Consider the following 21,636-nt stretch of genomic DNA (forward strand, 5'->3'; position numbering starts at 1 on the left):
TGGCTCTTCAAATCCCAGGGACAGGCCAGTGAGGCCAAGTTGGGCAGAAAGGCAGGAGTTGAACCGACAACAGGAGCCTGCAAGCAGTTGCAAAGCATCCGTGGCCTCATCCTCTGGGGCTGCTACCCCATTGCAGGCCCCAGTCCCTGCTGCAGTGATGTTGAACCCACATCTCCTCCACCTCCTTGCCTAGCCCCACCCAGGTGTGACCTTGAACCCTTGGCTCAGGACAGCATCAGCCTGAGGCCAGATGATGGACTTGTTCCTGGGGGGTCTAAATTCTGGGGAGAGGAGCCAGGCAACTCTGATGTGAAGTTCACACCTTCACTTTCCATTTGCCCTTTCATTCCTAACCTGCTTCCTCTCCAGGTCTCTTCTGTCTCAGGGTGCTCATCTACAGGCTCCAGATTCTGAGTTGTTCTAAAGCCCTGGCTTGACTCTGTCCTCCAGAGTTCCCTTTAGTGTGGTGTGGTGCAGTGGCTCCCAAACTTTCATGAGCACACAGATTTATCTATAGCATGGACCATAAACAATCAGAATTCAGGGTCCCACTCTCAGATATCATGATTCAGGACTTCTGAGTGGGGCCTAGGCATTTGGACCTCAGGGGTTTCTGATGTAAGCAGTCCATGGGCCACACTTGGAGAAACACGAATTTAGAGAAGAGAGCATATTAGGGTATGAGAGAGACAGAACTGAGTTACTTATTGTGTTACTTGTTGAGCAAGTTAATTACCATGTCTGAGACTTCGTTTTCTCACCTATAAAATGCTAACCACTTCATAGGAGAGTTTTCAGATGTCAGTGAGATGATAGATACATAATGTTTAGCAAGGGTTTATTTTATAGGATTTTTGGCTTCCTTTCCCCCTCCTTCAACACCTGGAAAGTGGCAACAGAGACCTTCAATTCTTACCAGTCCTGGCATATCAGTGGAACCTCCCCGGCAGTGGGCAAGTGTGGAAAGGTTTCAGGGTAGTCTAGAGGAGCATGTGTGTCTCCAGTGCCTGTGGCTGATCAGACAATCTGGATTTCTTAAGCAATAGCATGGAACCACTAAGAAGTCAGAGGTCAGCAATCTGCTGTCATTTTTATTTGTAGTAAACCACAGTCAGGACATACATATACACAGTACATCACAGAACAAGTCCACGGCACTCTATGCAGGCAGACGGGCAGGCTGGAACAGGCAACCACCATCACAGAACAACATTATCTGTGGGTGGGGGCGGCAGTGGAGGTGGACAAGCAAGGAGGGAAGGATCTGGACCCTGGCACTGTGCTAACTATTTACTGCCTCAGTCTCGGTTGGTAGAGCCTACATTTCTGGGCTGCAGTTAAGGTGTGTTGGGACCTGTAGCTTCAACCAGGATCACCCCCAAACACTGAGGTTTAGCTAAGCTCCCTAAAAGGAAGCAGTGTTTTCCATTAGTGGGATTGAATTCTCTCCTAACACACTGGCAGTTAGAAAGGGTGAAATAAGTTAGATACACAGAAGGGAAAATACTTACACTTTAGGGATTGAGTGTGTTTGTAGATGTGTGTGTGTGTGTGTGTAAGTGTGTATAAACCTAGGTGGAGGGCTTATCAAAGAGTTTCCTTGTAGTGTGTTTTGTTTCATGTTGGTCCCCCAAGTCAGTTGATTTCTGAGCATGAGCAATCCTCAAGAGGGAAGGTAGATCTTGGCTGAGGGTTGGCAGTAGCCTTCCTGGGTCAGCAGGGCTCGGGGAAGACCCAGGAGAATGAGAACCCTGCCCTCTCTGTGATGGCCATAGCATTTGCCCCAGGTGAAGGCAAGGTCATTGAAGTGGGAAGGTCTTTAGAGCCTCCTTGTTTGGTAGATGGAGAAAGAGAGGACCCAGAAGGCTAAAGGACATGTCTGTCCAAGGCCATGTGGCTGAGACAGGACTGTAGCCCACTCCCCATGTTGCTCTTGTTTCCCAGGCAGGTTTCTTCATCCCTCATATCATCATGGGATGTGGAATGGCTCCCTTCCTCAGCAGCCTCTAGGGAACATGTGTCAGACTTTTCCAAGATAGAGGGGTCTTACTTGTTTTCTGAAGAGAGAGAAAAGCATCCATCAGAACCCCCTTAGCTGGTGGCTTCTTGGAATTATGATTACTTGCTAACAATAACAACTTCTCTGTGATAGCTACCGAGCATTGAGGACGATGGTACAGAGAGGCACAAAAGATTCTTCCCATTTTATGAAAGAGGGCAGCTGTGCTGTAAGCTGGGTCAGCAACTTGCTGTAGGATCCTCTTCTTTCCAGTTCACTCTCCTGCCTCTTGCTATCTAGAGAAGAAATAAGTAAATAATAAATAAAATGTTGCATTTTTTGAAATCACCTCCTTTTCAGGTGACCTAGTCACTAGACACACTGCCTCTATCAAGACTGTAAGCCAGGGGAGGGTGTGTGTGTATGTGTGTGTAGGGTAAGAGATTAAAAAAAAAAAAAAAAGACTGTAAGCTACCTTGGTAGGTTTCCACAGATCAAAAAGGGCAATATCTGGAGCATTAGGCACTGCCCAAGTGTAGACATGGCTTGCCCCTACCCAGGTGTCTTGGAGAATGGCTTTGGAGAGGAATTATGCATGTGGTGACATAGGAACCAATGTCGAATGGCCACCATTCTTTATTCAATTATAATCGTCAGAACACAGACATTATACTATGCTGGCTACCAACTCTGTATGCAAGTTTGGATTCCATGACATCTAAAAAAGGGCCTTTCCAACAGGAGGGGCCTATGATCCCTGCTCAATGGACTTTTCATGTTTATTGAAATAGTCTATCAGAAATTGTGACTCCAGTTGGGTTATACTTACGGTTTAAAAAAAAAATATTTTATTGATTTTTTACAGAGAGGAAGGGAGAGGGATAGAGAGTTAGAAACATTGATGAGAGAAAACCATCAATCAGCTGCCTCCTGCACACCCCACACTGGGGATGTGCCTGCAACCAAGGTACATGCCCTTGACCAGGATCGAACCTGGGACCCTTCAGTCCACAGGCCAATGCTCTATCCACTGAGCCAAACCAGTTAGGGCTATACTTATGGGTTTTTGATTACTTGTTCTGTTTTTGTTGATTTTACAGAAGCTAACCCCTCTTAACTTCTATGGCCTCTAGTTCCTTCTTGGTTCCTGATTTTGTTGTTACATGGAAACTAATATCCTTATGATCTGAATGTTCAACTATGTCACTTTGGGATAAACCTCCTATCAGTTCTATACCCACAAAGATACTTTATGCCTGAGATGTGACTCAAAAGGTAATGAGAAAAGAAGAGTAGTAATAAACAGAGGGGTTTGAGGTAGACATTAAGGACAATTTGTAGAAGGGAGAAGTTGTGAGACACTTGAATACATCCTGAAATTGGGCTCTGGACACTATCTTCTGATCTTTCTTGGGCCTTTTAAACCCAGACTTGCCTGGAGTTAACAAAGTGGGCAGATATTCTGATTTTATGTATGGACATTCTAAAAATAGAATCATGGGGGGAAAAAGAAGAAAAATATAATGAGAATAAAAGAAGAAAAAGTGAAAGAAGCAGGAACTAGGGGTGGGTGGAGGTTGTGAAAAGCAGAATGTGATGGGAAAAGATGAGAGGTAAGAGGACTGCATTCAGCCATGGTAAGTTAGGGGGCAGTGCCTGAAAAATAGACATTGTTAAATAACAAAATATGTATTAATGAATCTTATCTAATAAAGAGGGAATATGCTAATTGACTGTCATGCCCTCACAAAGATGGCAGCACCCACAGCCAATAAGGAGGGAATATGCTAATTGACTGCCACACCCTCAGAGATGGCAGTACCCACAGCCACAAGATGGCGGCGCCCAGTCCCCTCAGCCCCACTGTGGCGGTAGGCATGTGCGCCTGCCTCTGGAGTCCCCCAGTCCTCTCAGCCCCCCAGCCACCCAGGGCTGGCTCGAGGCACAGGCAAGCCTCGGATGGCAGCTGCCCAGCTGCCCAGGTTCAGCCTGAGGTGCAGGCAAGCCTCAGATGGTGGCTGCCCAGCCGCCCAGGGCTGCCCAAGGCTTAAGTAACCAGGGCTGGCTGAGGCTTGTGCTGCTGGCAGTGGCAGCAGCAGAGGTGTGATGGGGGCGTCACCTTTCCCTGATCACCAGGTCGCCTCCTGCCCCTGAGGGCTCCCGGACTGTGAGAGGGGGCAGGCCGGACTAAGGAAACCCTCCCTCCAGTGCATGAATTTTCATGCACCGGGCCTCTTGTAAATGAATAATTGTATTAGTCCTCCTCTCCAGCCCCATTGTACATGTAGGAAAACTGAGATATCATAGGACTTGCCCAGGCCCCTGTCAGGACAGGAAGTGGAGTTGGTCCCATGTGAGAAGCAGTGATGTGTTGAGCAGAGGTTGAGGAATGCACTTCCCAACCTGATGCTGTGTGGGCAGGAAGTGCCTTGGGTCGTGGTCTATGAGCTCAGTAAGGAGACTGAGAACAGGCACAGCCTGAGACCCCAATCTTCTCTGCCATTGCCTCCAGCACCTGGGCCTGGGGCAACTGAGGCAGCAGAGCAGAGCATCACAGCAAAGGGCCTCATGGGTCCTCCCATTTCCTCAATGGCTGGAGAAAAACCAAGTCCTAACCTTAACCTTCCCTTCGCCTCTGGGAAGCCATGTGAAACACCCACTGAGTTTGGAGGTTGGGTCTCTTCGCTTCTCTTTGTTTCCTGAGTACAGTTCCCAAAAGTTTCTTCTTGGCCTCCAGAAAATGGAGTCTGGGAAAGGAAAGGAGTTCTCTCCAAGTCAATTGGAGGCAGGATCAATTTCCTGTAGTTGACCTGACTTTGAGAACATCCAACAGATTTCCATAAATGTCCTTTATTTTTCCTTTGTGGGGAGATGGGAATTCCCATTTATTTCATCTCTCTCTCTCTGCCCTAGACCCTGTTCACAAACATCTCAGAAGGGACATTGAAATTGGAGCCCTCTGAGATGTCATGGAGGCTTCTGTCCTCAGATCCCATTTTACTTCTCTTATTGCTCCTCTGTGGTGATCCAAAGAGCTGAGAAAAGGAGCAGTGCCACCACGAAAGGGGCTCAACACATGCAAGTGAACTTGGCCTTTTGAATACTGATTTCCTCCCATCAGGAAGCTGTGCCAGTTTTAATCACAGGGATGTAGGAGGGAACATTGTGCTTCCTCGACTACTGCTACAAACGGCTAAGGCACGGCAGTACAAGTAAGCCTCTATGTTTCGAGGAGATAGAGAAAAGAAAAATCATGTTGCCTACACAAGGCAACGAGAGGGTGCAGAGACCCGGCCACCATCCATCTCCTGGGAAGGCCTGCCGATAGCTCTTATATAAGCTCCAGTGAGCTCATGTATTTTCACACCCATCCGCAGATCCTGGGCATCAGGGCCAGGGGTTAGGCTGAAGGAAGGAGCTCAGAAGAGACTGTGTTCTTTCAAAGAAGGAGTGCTCTAGAAAGAAAACAAGTTCCTACACTCAAGATGGTGAAAATAATTTTCATTGGGCTAACATGGACGTTCATTGCTCATGGCAGCAACGTTAGGTAAGGAGAAGGTGATGCTTGGTCGATGAACGCCATGGTATGGGGGAAGGGAGGGTGGGGGGGTGTTTAATGAGTCAAAGGTATGCAGATAGGCACTGAGGGGATGGTTAAGAAAGCTTTTCCTACTTATGTGTGGGAAGCCAGATAGGTGATGGGTTAGGTTTGCCAGCCACAGCTGGGAATCAGGCCATGGTTGAGTACCAGGTCTTGATTTCCAGTTGTTGCCACCAGCTAGGTGGTTCTTGAATAGGAAACTCATTTCATTTATTGACTGAGACAGGATGAATATTCTGGAACCTGCTGTCTCATTTTACCTGCTTCCCTTTTGTTTGGCAGAATCACTGAGCCAGCAGACTTTTGCAAGCAAACTAACCAACATCTTGCCTATATCTTGTCCAGATCACCTGCAGTCTGCCTGCCCTTACCCCAGTAGCTAAGCACAGAGCAAGTGTAATGATACCCACTTCCCTTACACTTTGCTTACTGAAAATAAAATCTCATCCTGCATAAGGGAGCCAACATCTCTCAACTAGGCTTCCCAGACATTCTCTTGGGGGTTGACATACTTCCAGTTCAGTTGTGCCCCAGTGGAAGATCTGTCTGTACATGTCAGCTGCTTACCCCTCCCCCAGTCTGGCTCCATATTCTTCACTTATGGAGGCAATGATGACAATGTTTTTTAAATCTGATTAAATGAATCTGCAGATATGATGTTTCACCTGTCCAAAATAATACTGTGCTCAATCTTTCTGTAACTACTAATGCTTTAAACAATTTTTATTTAAAAAATAAGAACACACAGTATTCAGGTAAATTTCTAACTCTGGCATCATTCGTGCTTATAACACTTCCCAACTTAGTGTCTTCTGAGAATTTAGTTAATGTGCTGTTTACCGTTGTCTTTCCAGATCAATCAGGAACATTTTGAATACAGCCAAACCCTTCCTTAGAGTGATACCTGATTAACTTCTATTTGTGACAACTAGAGTCAGTCAGTTGGGAAATGACTGAGCTCATATACTCAACACTCTGACATCTTTCTCCAGCAACGTGGAGGACACACACAAACTCTAACACTTAAGAAAGGATCTCCCATAATGATGTATGTGCAATATTTTGGTGTGAGATGTTATGACATCTATAATTCACTTAAAATATTTTGATGAAAGAAAGATAAAACAAATGTGGCAAAATGGTAAGAACTGTTGACTCTAAGTGACAGGTATGTGGGTTCTCGTTATACTCATGGCTCTGCTTTTCCATATGTTTGAAAATTTTCATAATAAAAAGAAATGATTACCAGATGTTCTAATTCGAGGAAGTGTATTTAACAGGGGATGGGGGAGCTTCAGGAGGCTGATAGCGAGGGGATGGAAGTGGAAATTGCTTCATCTTCTTAGGTTTATGATCATTTCCTTAATGCCTGGTGGTAGCAGAGTATGATGATAGCAAGTTCCAAACAACAATTCACTGACATCCTTTATTATTAACACCCTCCATGCATATGTGGTTCTCTAAGTGAAAAGATTTAGTTCTCAATCCTTTTACCTCAAGAGTGTTGGAGAGAGAGGAAGTATTCACCAGGAATTTTTTTCTTTTTTTGAAGATCATGCCATTTTCTGGTAACCAATAGGTACCAGTTCTCTTAAAAAAATAAAAAAGATAAACAAATAAATTCATTAATTACTGTTGTCTAGTCCCTCAACAGAAAATGCTGACTTTCTGGAATCTCCTTCTGGATTGACACTTACACTGTGGGGTTTATAAATTCTTTTCCTTTTTTATTGTCTAAGGTAAAAAGAAATAACCATTTTATTATCCCTTACCTTGTAATTCTTAGTTAGATTCCATTTTAAAAATAATTTTTTTTGAAAAGGAAAAAATTCAATTTTTTTTGGGGGGGGACATTATTTTAGAAGCATTCTTTTACCCCAAATTATAATTTATCTAAGAGATTTTTAAAAGACCACTTCGAACTTCCATTCTACCTTTCACGATCAGTTACTAAGTCAGATGTTTGACTACCTGACCTCATTTCACTGCTCCTGATCTTAAAAAAAATTTTTTTAAAATTTATTTCAGAGAGGAAGGGAGAGGGAGAGAGAGATAGAAACATCAATGATGAGAGAGAAGCATTGATTGACTGCCTTCTGCACTCTCCCTACTGGCTATGGAGCCTGCAACCTGGGCATGTACCCTTGACTGGAATCAAACCCGGGACCCTTCAGTCTGTAGGCTGACACTATATCTACTGAGCCAAACCAGCTAGGGCTCACTGCTCCTGATCTTCAATATGGTCTCTGTGAATCTTTTAATATGACCTTTCATATTATGTGAATGCTCTAATCTCGTAGATTGGGCATTCATTGTTGACTGTCTATTCTCTGAGTAGTGTTTTAGGATATGGCCAAGATGGTGCCTTGGAGAGTGAACCTAAGAAAAAGGGAGTTGGGTAGGGTGTTCATGGACCTTCTGCTGCCCACATCTGCCCCTTCTCCTCAGTGTGCCTCCGTGCCCAAATGAATGATACTTGCCTCCTCTGCTCTGTGGAAGAGGGAGGAGAGAGACTTGGATTTTCAGTTTGAGAAGGAAGGAAGTCATGTACAGGGGATTGGTTTTGGGGCAGCAAATCCCTGTCACCATGCTTGAAGCTCAGAGGAACCAGTGAGGGCACCACAGGTGTGAACATGGACTTTGAATGCAAATGCTGACAGATCTGAATCCTGGATCTGCCCCCATGAGGTTTGCTCTCATTTGTTTCTCGGTTTCCTCATTTGTCAAATGGGGAACCACATAGCACCAACTTCATTAGGTTCTTGTGAAGTTTAAAAGTAGTCTAAAAGTAATTGGCTTTGGCCTGGCTGGCAAGGCTCAGTGGTTGAGCATTGGACCTATGAACCAGGAGGTCACATTTCAATTCTCGGTCAGGGCACATGTACAGGTTGTGGGGGGAGGGCATGCAGGAGGCAGCTAATCAATGATTCTCTCTAATCATTAATATTTCTATCTCTCTCTCCCTCTCTGAAATCAATAAAAATATATTTAAAAAAGTAATAGGCTTTGGGCTGGACAATAAATGATAGTTGCTATTTAGGAACAATTTCATCAATGCCTGGAAATTTCTATTTTACCATTAACTCAACTTTATGCTTTAAAAATAAAAGATTTCTCAGTCCTTTTATCCATTTTTGGACCATAGTGTTCATGCTCATCTCCTTTTCGCAAATAAATCTGCTAAAAATTTTTCAGTTCTCTATCTCTTTTCATCTCATGAATCTGTATTTTATTATGTGGGTCTCTTACTGTGTTGTAACTCCACTTTTTATTCTTTGTCAATTCTGACTTGATCGCTAAGAAGTAGAATGCAAATATTTCTGTCTTTCTGTCCAAGTTGAATTTCATATTTTCTGAATCATGAAGCTGCCCTCCGTGTGACCTAGAAAGCCCTTTGATGATCCATATTTAGCTGTATCCATCAGTCAACAGATGTCTGGGTAGTTAAAGGCCCCAGTGAGCTCCCTCTACATCCTGTGGTTTCAAGTTCCTGAGTTGTTAGTTAAAAAGCTTTCATCCCTACTCCCCCACCTCCCTCCCTATCTATTCCAGGGTAGAAGGACAGATACTCACTTTACTTACTGTACCTATTAATTCATTTAACAAATATTTACTCATTAGCTACTACACATTAAATACTGGGTTAGATGTTATCCTCTTTGCTTCCAAATTGCATTTAGAGTAGTCCTCCATGTTTCCTGATTACTTGTCTAGAATCTGCATTGAGCATCCAATTGAATAGTTTCTTCTATTTGCAATGTTTCCTGACCCCTGGGAGACTTGGAGGCTTAATTGCAAACTCTGATGCCTTGCTATAATGTACCTGCCCTTGCCTCCACAAATTTCAGGATAACATAGGTTTATCATTGGCTCCATCTAAAGGATTTTAGTTAGCAGGTGAGGCTGCAGGGCACTGCTTGCCATGCTGCACCATGGGCATGAAAAATAAAGTGGTAGCAAGGGTGGAATGCCCAGCAAGTTCACCAGCTAATTTCCAAAAACCTTTGGTTTTCTATGTCCCTGGTTTCCCACAGAGATGCCCATAAAGAAAAATTCCTCTCTGTTTTTTGAGCTTTCTGGATCTTCCCATTAGACTGCATCTCTTGGCATCTGAAAGGCAGCCTGCCATTCTGTTCTCCTGTGGAACACAGATGGTCCAGCCCACGCCTATCACTAATGAGGATCACATGCAAAGCCTTCTTGCTGGAGGTTCCTTTCCACAACCCTAGCTCTCCTTCCCCAAACAGGCCAGCCACTGCTGACCATGGCATTTCAGTCTGAGAAGGGTGCTTGGGGCTCTCTTACAGAGATAAATAGAAAATTTATTATGTAGGCCTTGGGAAATGAGTCCCATCCCGTTAGCATTTGAAACATTGATGATTAAGGGATGACTGCCAATTTGATTGCAAGAATGAGTTAGTGGGTTCCAGCTATCCATGGAGGTTGTTGAATTTAAATGTGGGCAGGCACTGGAAGTCCTTAAATAGGAATATGATTAGATGGATATGCAGAGGTTGACCAGATAGGAGATTACAATGTCATGTAATCTCACCCAGGATGACAGCAGGGTGGGAAATAGTTATATAAGAATGTTAAAGACACTAAAATATAGTGGAAAAGCATACATTTTGATGTGAGAAAGAGCCACGTCAAATCCCAGCTCTATCACTTGCTATCTATCTGATCTTGGATAAGTACTTCACCTTTCTATATACTAATTCCTTCCTGTGGACTAAGTACAACAATGCCCATATCGTAGGCTACTCTAAGGTTTAAATGGGATAGCACACGAAAAGACCTTGATGCAGTCCCTTGCACCCAGTAAGCAATATGTGGGGATTCCCTTTTCTGTTTCCTCTCTGTAGTAGAAAGTTACACGATGCACTCCAATATGCTGGACTATCAGGTGAGCTAAAAACAAGGGCCCCATGTGCAATTCTGTACAATTTTGCTCTTCTTTTCTTTCTAAAATTTGATTGATATTTGAGATGTGGGATAGTTTCTTTTTCATTGTTATTGCAAGTCAGATGCAGGTCTGGTATTTGTGACCAGGAGAAGAATTCCAAACTGCTAATATGGACCCCGATAGAAATGCAAAATTTCTTTTTGTCTTAATACTTTAACTCATTCCTTTAATTCTCACAGCTACCAAGGAGAGATCATGACCACTGGCTTCCCTTGAGGGTACAATGAGTCAGATTAGTCCTATGTATAGGTGTGGTCCAACTGGTCAGTATCCACTTATCCAGACATCTCTTTGGGAGTCATTTTTTATTCTTTCAAAAAACAAGAGACTCCAAGGTATGCTGTTCAAAAAGAAGTAATAGAGCTATTGATTTAACATTAATGCCTACAGAAACACTTCAACAGCTTTTTGAAGAAGGTAGAACAACCACTGCTTATTTCCCACCCAACTGGGTCAAGGCTTTCCCTATAAGAGCTGGTGGCTGTTCATTCCCTCACAAGGTAGCACTCTCCTTATTAGGTCAGCTCTAAGAGCAGTCATTAAATTGAGTAAAAATAGACTTCTTTACAACTGTGCTGTTTAAACCTAGTTCTGTTCTCTGGAGTTACACAGATGAAGTCTGACCCCATGTCAGCTATCATGTTTTCTCCTTAATTTCCCCCCAATCCCTCCCTACTCAAAGGACAAGAGTCCAGATCCTTGGTTCTTGCTTGAAGACGTGAAGGACAATGGGAACAATAAAAGTAGTTAAACAATCACATAGAAGAAACAAGAAAGAGTGTCTTAAGAATGGACACTCCTTATCCGAGAAAATTACTTTTTGGAAGATTATTGCAGAAGATGTTTAATTTCATGTTCCCATCTTCCCTGAAAACAAAAAGAAGAAGTGGTGGGCTTAAGGCAGTGTTTCTAATCTATAGATGTTGGCAGACAAATAAAGGTCCCTATGGCTCTTTACTGTGGGTTCTTAGAGGTAAGCCCCTTTATGCATCTCCTAGAAGGGGAGCTAATACTTGACCACAGAACTTCTTTTTCATGGAGCATTTTATGGATACTAATATTTTGTGAAACACATTTTAGGTAATTATGGTTTCAGATATTCTGTTTGAAATAACTTCCTGATTGATTATTGCTGGGTCCGGGAACTGGTGGCCAAGAAACATTAGGACGTTTCCTTGCTTGGAGAGTTGGTAGACTCTTCTTCTCCCTCCCCGATCTCCCTTCCTCTCTTCCTTTAACACTAGCATTAGGCACCCACCTGCCTGGGAGTTTTGAGGGAGGGGCAAGCCTGTGACATAGGGAATCTTGGAGTCTAGATCCTTCCTATCCACATGATTCTATTTTTATGATCCCGATTGTGATAGTATTCCATAGAAGGTACTAGCTGGGACAGGAGGTAACTGAGAATTTTGGCCAGCAGGAAAGGGGGATGGAGATGGGAAAAGTTGATGCAATTATTTTTGGCAGGAGTTGGAACCAAGGCAGCAGGAGAGAGTAAGTTTTAAGACTCTCTGGCAAAGAAACTTCCTAATCTGTCACTGAGTATGTGTAAAAAAGTGATTAGTGGGTCTCTATATTTATCATGATTACTCACAAATATGTAATTTACATAATATATGCAGCACATTAAGTACTATGTTACCTTATATAATGTGCATATGTATAATGTATATACATGTTATGTAACGCCAGTCTGGAGGCTCTTCCAGGTTCTGCCAAGTATTTCCTAATTTATTTGGCAATTTTAACATATCTTTTCCATCTGGAAAGAACTCTCTTGAGAGGAGCTGGTCTCTGACCTGAAATATAATCATCTTATTAAGTCTATCTCAATTCTCAACACAATGGAGGAAACCCACAAAGACCAAGCCATAGCAACTCCTAGCCCATTAGTCCATGGACAACACAAGGTGTCAAAGATTTCCTGTTTTATTCTTTGTATTGTTAGTGGGATAGAAGTGTGGGGGCAGGTGAGAACATGTCAGTGGCATGGCCAGACTAAGGGGAGGAATCAGCACTGAATTATCCCCAAGTTTGTTATACTCTGGCTCTAAGGAAGACTTGGGACATGTCTCTCAAGCAACATTGTAAGTCCTATCCACTAGAGTAGAGTGGGCAGAGGGCCAGTCTCTGACTTGTGAATCTTTGAGAATCAGTTTCATGTGTTCATAGTGCCATGTGTCAACAGCCTCAGTGTTGGGGGATCAGGGCTGAAACACATGCAGACACTTCTGCAAATGCCTTAGCATTGGTGACCCAAAACCTGAACCTGTGTGTGTCTCAGAATCAATTGGCTTCCAAGATGGTACCTGCTGTCATTCTGGAGCTTGTTGATCCCATCACCATTGATCCAGTTCCTCAGGAGATTCTTCGGGTGGCCTGGTTTTCCCCTTGCCCGGTGCTCTGCACTGTTAGGTTGAGCAGGATGGTCCTAGATGTCCAGTCCACATGGTCCTAGATAACTGCTTCCTTCAGAGTTAGAATCAATTTGTATATACAATCGTAATTTTCCTTTCCTTGTACAAAGCTCCCGACGCAGTGCCAGGAGATTAGAGGAAGCTCAGTGGAGCAATGTCCAGTGAGCCCAAGTTTCTTCTTGAGGAATCCCAGAGGGGATGGAGGCCTGAGGGAACAAGGCAAATGTTTCTTCTACCGAAGAAGCTCCACAGACCTTCGGGAAAGGAGGGTAATGCCAGCACCAGCTGAATGAAGCCCACTGAGCTTTGTTGAGACCCCTCTGGGTACTGGCTGGCAGTACCTTGCAGAAGATACCTCAGCCCTCCTGTGACTTTCCACTGAGGTTATCCCTGCAGTCAGGTTGTTTCCATGCTGAGAGACTATGATAACCGTGATGAGGTGTTATGTGGAGAGTTTGATGATCTGTTCAGTGCCTTCAACTCAGACCAACTTCTCATCAGTTCAGGCCAAAGAGAATCATTGAGAAGCATCATGAGGCCTCATTTTCTCACGTGGGCTTGCTCTATGCACACATGTGCTGTACATTAATTCTTCCCTGGCAACCTGGATCCAAATGGAATCATTTCTCAGTGACCAGAAATGACCCTGTTCCAAGATGTGTGGTTATTTTCTCTATTGAGTATCTCTCTCTCTCTCTCTCTCTCTCTCTCTCTCTCTCTCTCTCTCTCTTTTTGAGTATCTTCTTAAGTGGCACCTATTCCAAACCACATTAGCCAAGATGTCATGGACAAGTCTCTTAACATTTCTGATAAATGGAAGAATAAATCCTGCCCAGTATATATTTCATGGTTGTTTTAAAGATCCAGAATAGGAATTCTTAGTTTCTTTATGATAAGAATCTACTTTCATTTCCCTTAAATCTCACAGTCACCACAGGGCAATGTGTCTTGACAAGGAAATGGTGGAATGGAAGAGTAAAAACCTTCTTTATCTTTTCCATTTTCTTTTTCTATGCTAAATATATATTTTTAAATCAGGAAAAGTCCATCAGTAAATAAATATTTATATTTATAAATATATATGCAACACATATGTACACAAATAAGACCATCAAAAGGGCCTTCAGGTCATACTCTGGGAGTACCAGGTGCAAATAGGCCGGAGGAACCACCTGATGGTTTGTCTCCTGGTCTCCTCAGCAAACGGCCCTTCTCGCCCGACTTCTCTGCCTTCAGGAATAGACTGCCACCAGGGCTTGGAACTCAAACAGGAAACACACTTTGGCTTGAAAAAGAAAGAAGCTGGGGGTGGTTTTTTTTTTCCTTCCCTTTTTATACAATATTATGACACCAATTTGAAAAATAAATCCCAGTTTCTCTGCTTTTCCTCCCAGGTGTTCACAGAACTAAGAAAATAAATACCACATCTAAGGTATGCTGTGCAGGCAGCTCTGGGGGCTCCTGGAGCCGTCTCTAAACAAACACAGCCACCAGGAGAAGGCTTCGGGAAATAACAAGTGCCCACTGACAGCAGAGAGAACCAAGAATGGAAACACAGCTTTGCACAGCCTTTCTGCCTCCTCAGCAGGTTCAGGGAAAAGCTGTCGCTCTCGCTGGAAGGACGACCAAGAAATCAACGTGCGCTTGCTGAGCCCTGCCAAGGGTTATGCTCTGAGCGTCGGAGGCCATTTGTCTCTTTACAGAGGGACCTTTGTGTAGGCTCTCTGGACTGAGCTCTTTCCCTTGGCCACATCCCATCTCACCATAGGCAGGAAACCTGCAGCCTGTTCCTTGCGAGTGTCCACGAGGAAACGTACAGGGCTGGTGGGAAGGAAGGGGGAGTTCTTCAATCTGGGAAAGTCTCACCCAAGGCCTTCTGGGAATGTGGAAATTGCTGCATGAGCCAACCATACCCTGGTGGGCCCCAAGTCCATTCAAAATGTTCTGTTGTCACTGGCTCTGTTAGGGTGTGTCCATTGTTGAAATAAAGAGAATGTATGGCAGGATGAAGGTTTCCTCCTGAAGGGTGGCTTTGCTTCTGCTGGCTAGAGAGGAGAGTGTGTGTGTTCATGTGTATGTGTGTGTGTGTATGTGTATGTTTGTTACAGTTTCTTGTTTTCTTTCTTGGTTTAACTGGCAATTGGCACATTGTTTAGTCTTTTGAACGGCTCTTCCTTCTCAGCGAAAAGAAGCTGCTCTTCTGGGGAGGTCCCATCATCATGGGTGCTTGGTTCTTGTGAATAATTTTAATCTAAAAGCAAAGAGGCAGAACTGAATTAGTGGCATGGAATCCCAGAAGCCTATGGGAGAGTGAGTCTCAGAGAGAGGAAGGAAGGCCAGCTTCAGGTTGGAAGGAGCCCCATGCAGAAGGATGACTGTCCTTGAACAACTTCAGAATTGGCAACTGGACCCTGACTAGGCCTGGAGTTTGGCACTGCTGGAAGTGAGGGGCGGAAGCACTGGGGACAGACAAGTGTGAGCTTCCCACGTGGTAATCAGCTCGCACCTGTCTTGTGTCCTTGCTATTCATAGACTTTCAGAATGTCACAGCCGGAGGATACCTTAGGGACCATCTCATTCAACCCCTCTGCAGGATAAAGGCCTAAGGTTACACAGAATGGGACAGAACATCCAGAGCCCAGTTCTCAATTTCCCAGCCTCCACTCCTAGCCATTCCTGCTTAGGCAGTGCTGGGATGTCAACCAGTAACTCAAAGTTGACCTTCTGTTGAACCCCTGACTTAAGCAACATGATCTGGAGAATTCCCAAGTGTGTCTCTTAGGTCTTTCCTCTTTTCTTCACCTTCTAGGAAAGATCTAACTTTATTTTAAAAGCATGTGGGTGGTTTTTTTTTTTTAATTTTAGGTTTTATGAGTATTTTCTTCTGTAAACTTTAAGTCAATTTGAAATAGAAGACATTGGTGAATGCTCATTGTCCTCAGGGCATGGCTTCAAAATGCTTAATCCCTATTTACACGTGGCCTGATGACACTGCCACTTCAATAATCTGCATTATTAGTCTATCAACAACACTTAACAAGTTTGATGTATTCAGAGTAGGAAGATGATGTGGGAACAAGAGAAATTTAGGATTCAAAGACCAGGGTTTGTGTCCCAGAATTCCCACCTCTTTACTGTGAGCCTTTGGAAAAATCCCTTAGCCTTTAAAACCCCGTCTGGCCAACTGTAATATGAGGATATTTGTCTTATTTTTCTCACTAAGTTGTGAAGGTCAACTGGTAGACTATCAATGAAAGCCCACCATAAAGTATAAAATGGTAAGTAACAGTTAAACAATTGTTATCTTACTTTGGAGGAGAAGGAAAAAGATGTATATCAAAAGCAACAGAATCTAGAAGCCCATTCTCATGGTTTTTATCACATTGTTGGAAATGACAGTGTGACCACAGAAAGCAACAGAGGAACTATTGGAGAAACATGTTTAAATGAATGTAGCCTTAACCAAGTGGTGCCAAAAAGAAATTAGGTAAGGAATGAGAAGAGTCTGAATGGAATATTTGAAAAATAATTTTAAGATCTGAAAGGAAGGGAAGGAAATATGCTGTTGAAAAGAGAAAGGGAAGACACTGGGTAGAGGAGCCACATATAAACTGGTTGAATGGGGGGCAAAGGATGAGACATGAGGTTGGGAATACAGATGGGATAGGGCTTTAATGTGAGGTAATAGGGAACTATGGTAACTTTTTAAGCTGGAGAATAACATGATGAAAAAGAGTTTTAGGAAAATTATTCCACAGTTGTCAGAGTGAGATGGAATGAAGGAAGAGTCTGACCAAGAGGGTACTACGGAAGCCAGGTTTAAATTTATAAGTCCCCAAGATATGGAAAGGAAAAGGTGGGACCAAAAGCTGTTGTGGAAACTTCCTGAGTGATAGAAGCTGAAAATGACTCTCATGTTGGTCTAGAGTCTGGAAATCTGGAAGGGGAGTCCATCTTTCAGTTTTGTGGTAGTCACCAGAGGAACAAACCAGGAACATTTCAAGCAATATTTTGTGTTATGTTCCTTATTATGGGCATTATGGTTATTCCAGAATTTATGGAAGTGAGGCATCGACTGGGGACTCTGACAGCACTTCTCTGTGGCATGTAATTTTGCTCTCTCTGATGACAACAATTTGTGTTACATTTCCTTGTGGTAAGCCTTCTCTTACTCCCTGAGCACACAAGTCCCCCGAGGGGAAGAACTTCATCTTACTCACCTTGGTATTCCTGGAGCAAGTGCAGTGCCTATTCAGAGGACATGCTGTGGAAGTACTGATGGATTAGAACACCAAGAAGAGAGAGAGAACACCATGGCAGTGGGGGGTGGCTATGCTTGAGGCAGAGTGGCAACTGGCACTGCCTACATTTCCCATTGATGGATCCCATTTTTTTCAGATGATAGAAGACCCTGGCTTCTCCTTTTTCTCTCTCTAGCTGAGCTATTTGCTTGTTTGTTAGCACTTCCAGGGCAAAGAGGAGGAAGTGAAACTCAAATCCCTCTCATTTGGATTTTCAGCAGTTTTGATGAAGGTTTTGATTGGGTCGGAGTTTGGAGACCCTGGGTAACATGAGATTTTGATGTGGTTTGTGGATTCTAGTTCTATAGACAACTGAGAGTTGACTATGCATATGCACTAAAAACAAGAAATATGAGTTCATATCCTCTTTTGGAGTCAAAGAGATGTCAGTCTCTTACCCTCTTATGCCCAAATTAGGAGGGGTTGGTGAAATTAAATAGGGAAGATTTCATTTTAGAAGATAGTTGGATGTGGCTAAACCTGACTTTTTGACCCCTGATGGAATGAGAGCATTCATGTTTCTATAGTTAGAACTCAAATTTCTCTGGTAATTGGGCAGGTCAGGCAATTATGATTTCTTAAACACCTTTCATAATATTTACAACATCTGACAAGCACTAGGGACAGCAGCCACATGTTCCTAGTTCTCTGCTCTATTACAGAGATAAGTGATACAGTGGGCTCTTGTGATAGCTTGAAATTCACAAAACTACTGCAGCATATAATTCCCCTTTGAAAAGAGTAAATTTTAAAATTTCACTAGTGCTGGGAGTTGACTTTGTTTTGGGGGCCATCTTCTGGAAATCAACACATTTTTATTACTTCAAGAGAAGCAATAAACTGAGAGACTTATTCCTCAACGTTGCCCTCTCAGGGCAAATAATTCGAATCATGCCCAGCAAAATGGCCAATAACTGTAAGAGTGGACCCTTTCCCGATCATTTGGGAAGTATCCAAGTCTGCCTTAATTTCAGTTGGAGATAAATAGAAAGGCACAAACTTGAAAGGTCTCAACTTGACTTTTTAAAAAGTCAAGGAAATATTCCTGCTTAAAGTGAGCCTTGAGGAGGAGAGAGGGGGTTTGCACAGTTTTTCAGATCTTAGCTATTTCTGGGTTCTCCAAGATCTTAGGAGGCCCAGCTTCATAAGAGTGTTTCCTGCCATCAGAGGCTTTCAAATGTAGCTGGATCATCGGGTTTTACTAGGGGTGGAGAAGTCTGGGATTTATTGATAGGTCGGGAAGTTCAACTAGATTATTGGTTTTCAAAGTCTGGTCCCTAGACTTACAGTATCAGCAGTTCCTGAAAATTTGTTAGAAATGCAAATTCTTAAGGCATCCAGACCTACTGAATAGGAAATCCAGCAATCTGTGTTTTGAAAGCCCTCCAGGTTATTCGAATGTATACTCAAGTTTGGGAATCACTGGACTAGTAGAATCCTTTCCAACTTTGAGATCCTACTGGTACTATTATCTAACTCTGAGAGAAGGTTCTTAATTTCAAAGCTCAAATGATGTCGCCTAACTGGTGATAAAGCATGAGAGGCCATCTTACAGTGCTGCAAGCACAAGGCAAGTCTTTAAATTATGACTATTTATACACAAAAATCTTTATGTATAAACAAATATATCCCCATTTTTGAGAATTTAGAAATTATGGAAAAAATTTAAAAATCACCTAGAAGTAATTGCTGTTAACTTTTTGGTATATTTTTTTCCAGTTTGTTTCTGTGCTTATATATTTTTAATAAAATTGAAATCAGTTATTTTCATTTAACATTATTCTGAAAGCATTTCTGATATCATTAAAAATTCATTATATAATTTCCAGTGGCTGAAAATTATTCAATTTGATGACTTTCATATAGCTTATCTAACCATTTACCTAAATGTTGGGCTTTTAGGTAATTTCCAATTTTTTTTCTATTATGAATAACATAGACATTGACATTTTAAAACACTGGTTTCTGTATTTCTGGAAACTTATATTTTACTTAGAATAAATACCTAGAAGTATATGAACAATTTTAAGGGTCAGTTAAATGAACTGGATCAATGTATATTAATATTTGCAAGGATCTTCTTGATACATGGCTCCTAATGCTTCCCAGCGCAGCTGTACCAGTTTATACTCTGGTCTCACTGGTTGAATGTGCCTGACTTGCCACACCCTTGACAACAATGAATATTATTTTTAAAAGAAAAACAAATTGTGCTAATTTGGCAAATGAAACATGTCAGGGCTTTCTCACTATTTTAATTTGGAATTCTTTCTCCTCCTTTTTCTTAATTTGTTATATTAAATATTATTTCATGGGTTTATTAGCCCATGGCATTTCTTCTGTGAATTGTCTGTTCACAACTGCATTCCTAGTATTTTCTCCTGCTGGTTTCTAAGAGATCATTATACATTATGGGAATTAACCTGCTCATTGAAATAGCTGTTGCAAACATCTTGTCCTTAACCTTTTAAAGATCTATATTGATTCTTGACTTGTAGAGTCTTAAACGTGTTAATAGTCCAAAATGTCACATTTTCCTCTTGAAAAAGTCCTTGCTCACAGTGTGATAACAGTCACCAATATTTCCCCCCTAGCTAGTAACATTTAATTCTTTAATAGAATTAGAGTTTTTCTGTTTTGTTTCTGGGGTATAGAGTTGAGAAGTTGATATATAATGACATTTTCCCAGTCAGGTAATTTTTTGGCTAGTATATGTTTAACAGTCCATTGCCTTTAAATTAGTTTACGATCTTCCTTTTTTTTTTTTTCTTCATTAGTTTTTATGTACTAGGGTTTCTTAGGGCCTCTTCTGTACAGTTGATTTATCGATACAATATTGTGCCAACTACTGTGGCTGTTTTAATATCTTGTGGGAAGCCCTTCCTCATACTTCTTTCATTAAATGCCTTCACTATTGCATTGGTTTTATTTTTTTAAAGTTAAAAAACAATTGCAATAACATTTTGTTTGGGATCTCTATTTAGAAACAGGTTTCTAAATTCAAATCTTTTAAAAAATATTTGTTAAATCTTTAAGTCTTCATCTATTTTTATATCTCATATTATGTAATGTGTTATCTATAATAATAAAAGCATAATATGCTAATTAGACCAGACAGCCGAGCAGTAGAACCGGAAGCTGGGGCTGTGAGGGCTGAGCCCCTTGCACGAATTTTGTAAATCGGACCTCTAATAATTAAATAAAACCATTACCGCATTTATATTTTTATTGCAATTATTATATGTTTTTACATTTTAATAGCTATGATCATTGGTTTTTTCTTTTTGAAATTAGGTTTTCAAATATTTGACATGTTTAAAGAACTAGTTTTAGATTTTCCTGTTTTTAAATTATTTAATTTCTACTTTATTTTTATTTTTTTCTTCCTTCTGCCTCTCCTATTTTGTTTTATTCTTATTCTTCTAATTTTGGAATTATTCACTATTTTTTCCCTCTTTTGAATGATAGGTGTATATGGGTCTCTGAACATACCTCCAAATATGGTTTAAGCTATATTCTATAAGTTTTGAATGAGAGCCTTTTAATTTTTATTATTCTTAGTCAATAATGGTGATTTTAATCTCTTGAATCTACTGTTCTTTAGAAAAATTTAAAATCATTGAATAATTAAATTTTGTTTCCTTATTTATTTAATCTTCTATTAACTTCTAGTTTTATTGCTTTGTGGTTAAATAAAATAAACTTTATAATTTCTACTTCTGGATTTTATATAGATTTTTTGGTAAATTTGTTTGTGATCTATTTTAGTAAATATTCTGTGGGTCCTTGAAAAAAGTGGAGATATTTAATTTGTTTATAGGTTATCAAGTTATTTCATCCAAGTTTTACGTCACTTATTTATTTATTTTTAAAGGTAAAAACAAATACTTTAAAGTCTCTCAATATTGGTCTTTCTGTCAGTTTTTTCTTATATGTCATTTTTTTCTTCAGAATATACACTGAGTGGTCAGATTATTATGAACACATAATAATCTGGACTCTCTCTCTCTCTCTCTCTCTCTCTCTATATATATATATATATATATATATATATATATATATATATATATATATACTAGAAGCCCGGTGCACGAAATTCGTGCACGGCGGGGGGTTGTCCCTCAGCCCAGCCTGTACCCTCTCCAATCTGGGACTCCTGGAGGGATGTCCGACTGCCCGTTTAGGCCCGATTGGGCCTAAACGGGCAGTCGGACATCCATCTCACAATCCAGGACTGCTGGCTCCCAACTGCTTGCCTGCCTGCCTGCCTGATTGCCCCTAACCGCTTCTGCCTGCCAGCCTGATCACCCCCTAACCATTCCGCTGCCAGCCTGGTTGATGCTTAACTGCTC

General features: G+C 41.7%; 1 protein-coding gene across 5 annotated transcripts in view; it reads right to left on the reverse strand.

The window, feature by feature from the left end:
- Positions 1 to 14,873: 14,873 nt before the first annotated feature.
- Positions 14,874 to 21,636, reverse strand: part of DGKG (diacylglycerol kinase gamma) — a gene marked incomplete at its 5' end in the record, with an annotated part of 157,826 nt that continues 151,063 nt past the window's right edge. For all 5 annotated transcript variants that reach the window (XM_079766048.1, XM_079766045.1, XM_079766047.1 and 2 more), the window contains one exon: positions 14,874 to 15,234. In XM_079766048.1, coding sequence (XP_079622174.1) covers positions 15,136 to 15,234 — 99 coding nt within the window. In that variant the 3' untranslated portion in view covers positions 14,874 to 15,135. The remainder of the gene's footprint in view (positions 15,235 to 21,636) is intronic.

Source organism: Cnephaeus nilssonii (genome assembly GCF_951640355.1).
Source record: "Cnephaeus nilssonii genome assembly, chromosome: 3".
In the NCBI taxonomy this organism is placed as follows: domain Eukaryota; kingdom Metazoa; phylum Chordata; class Mammalia; order Chiroptera; family Vespertilionidae; genus Cnephaeus; species Cnephaeus nilssonii.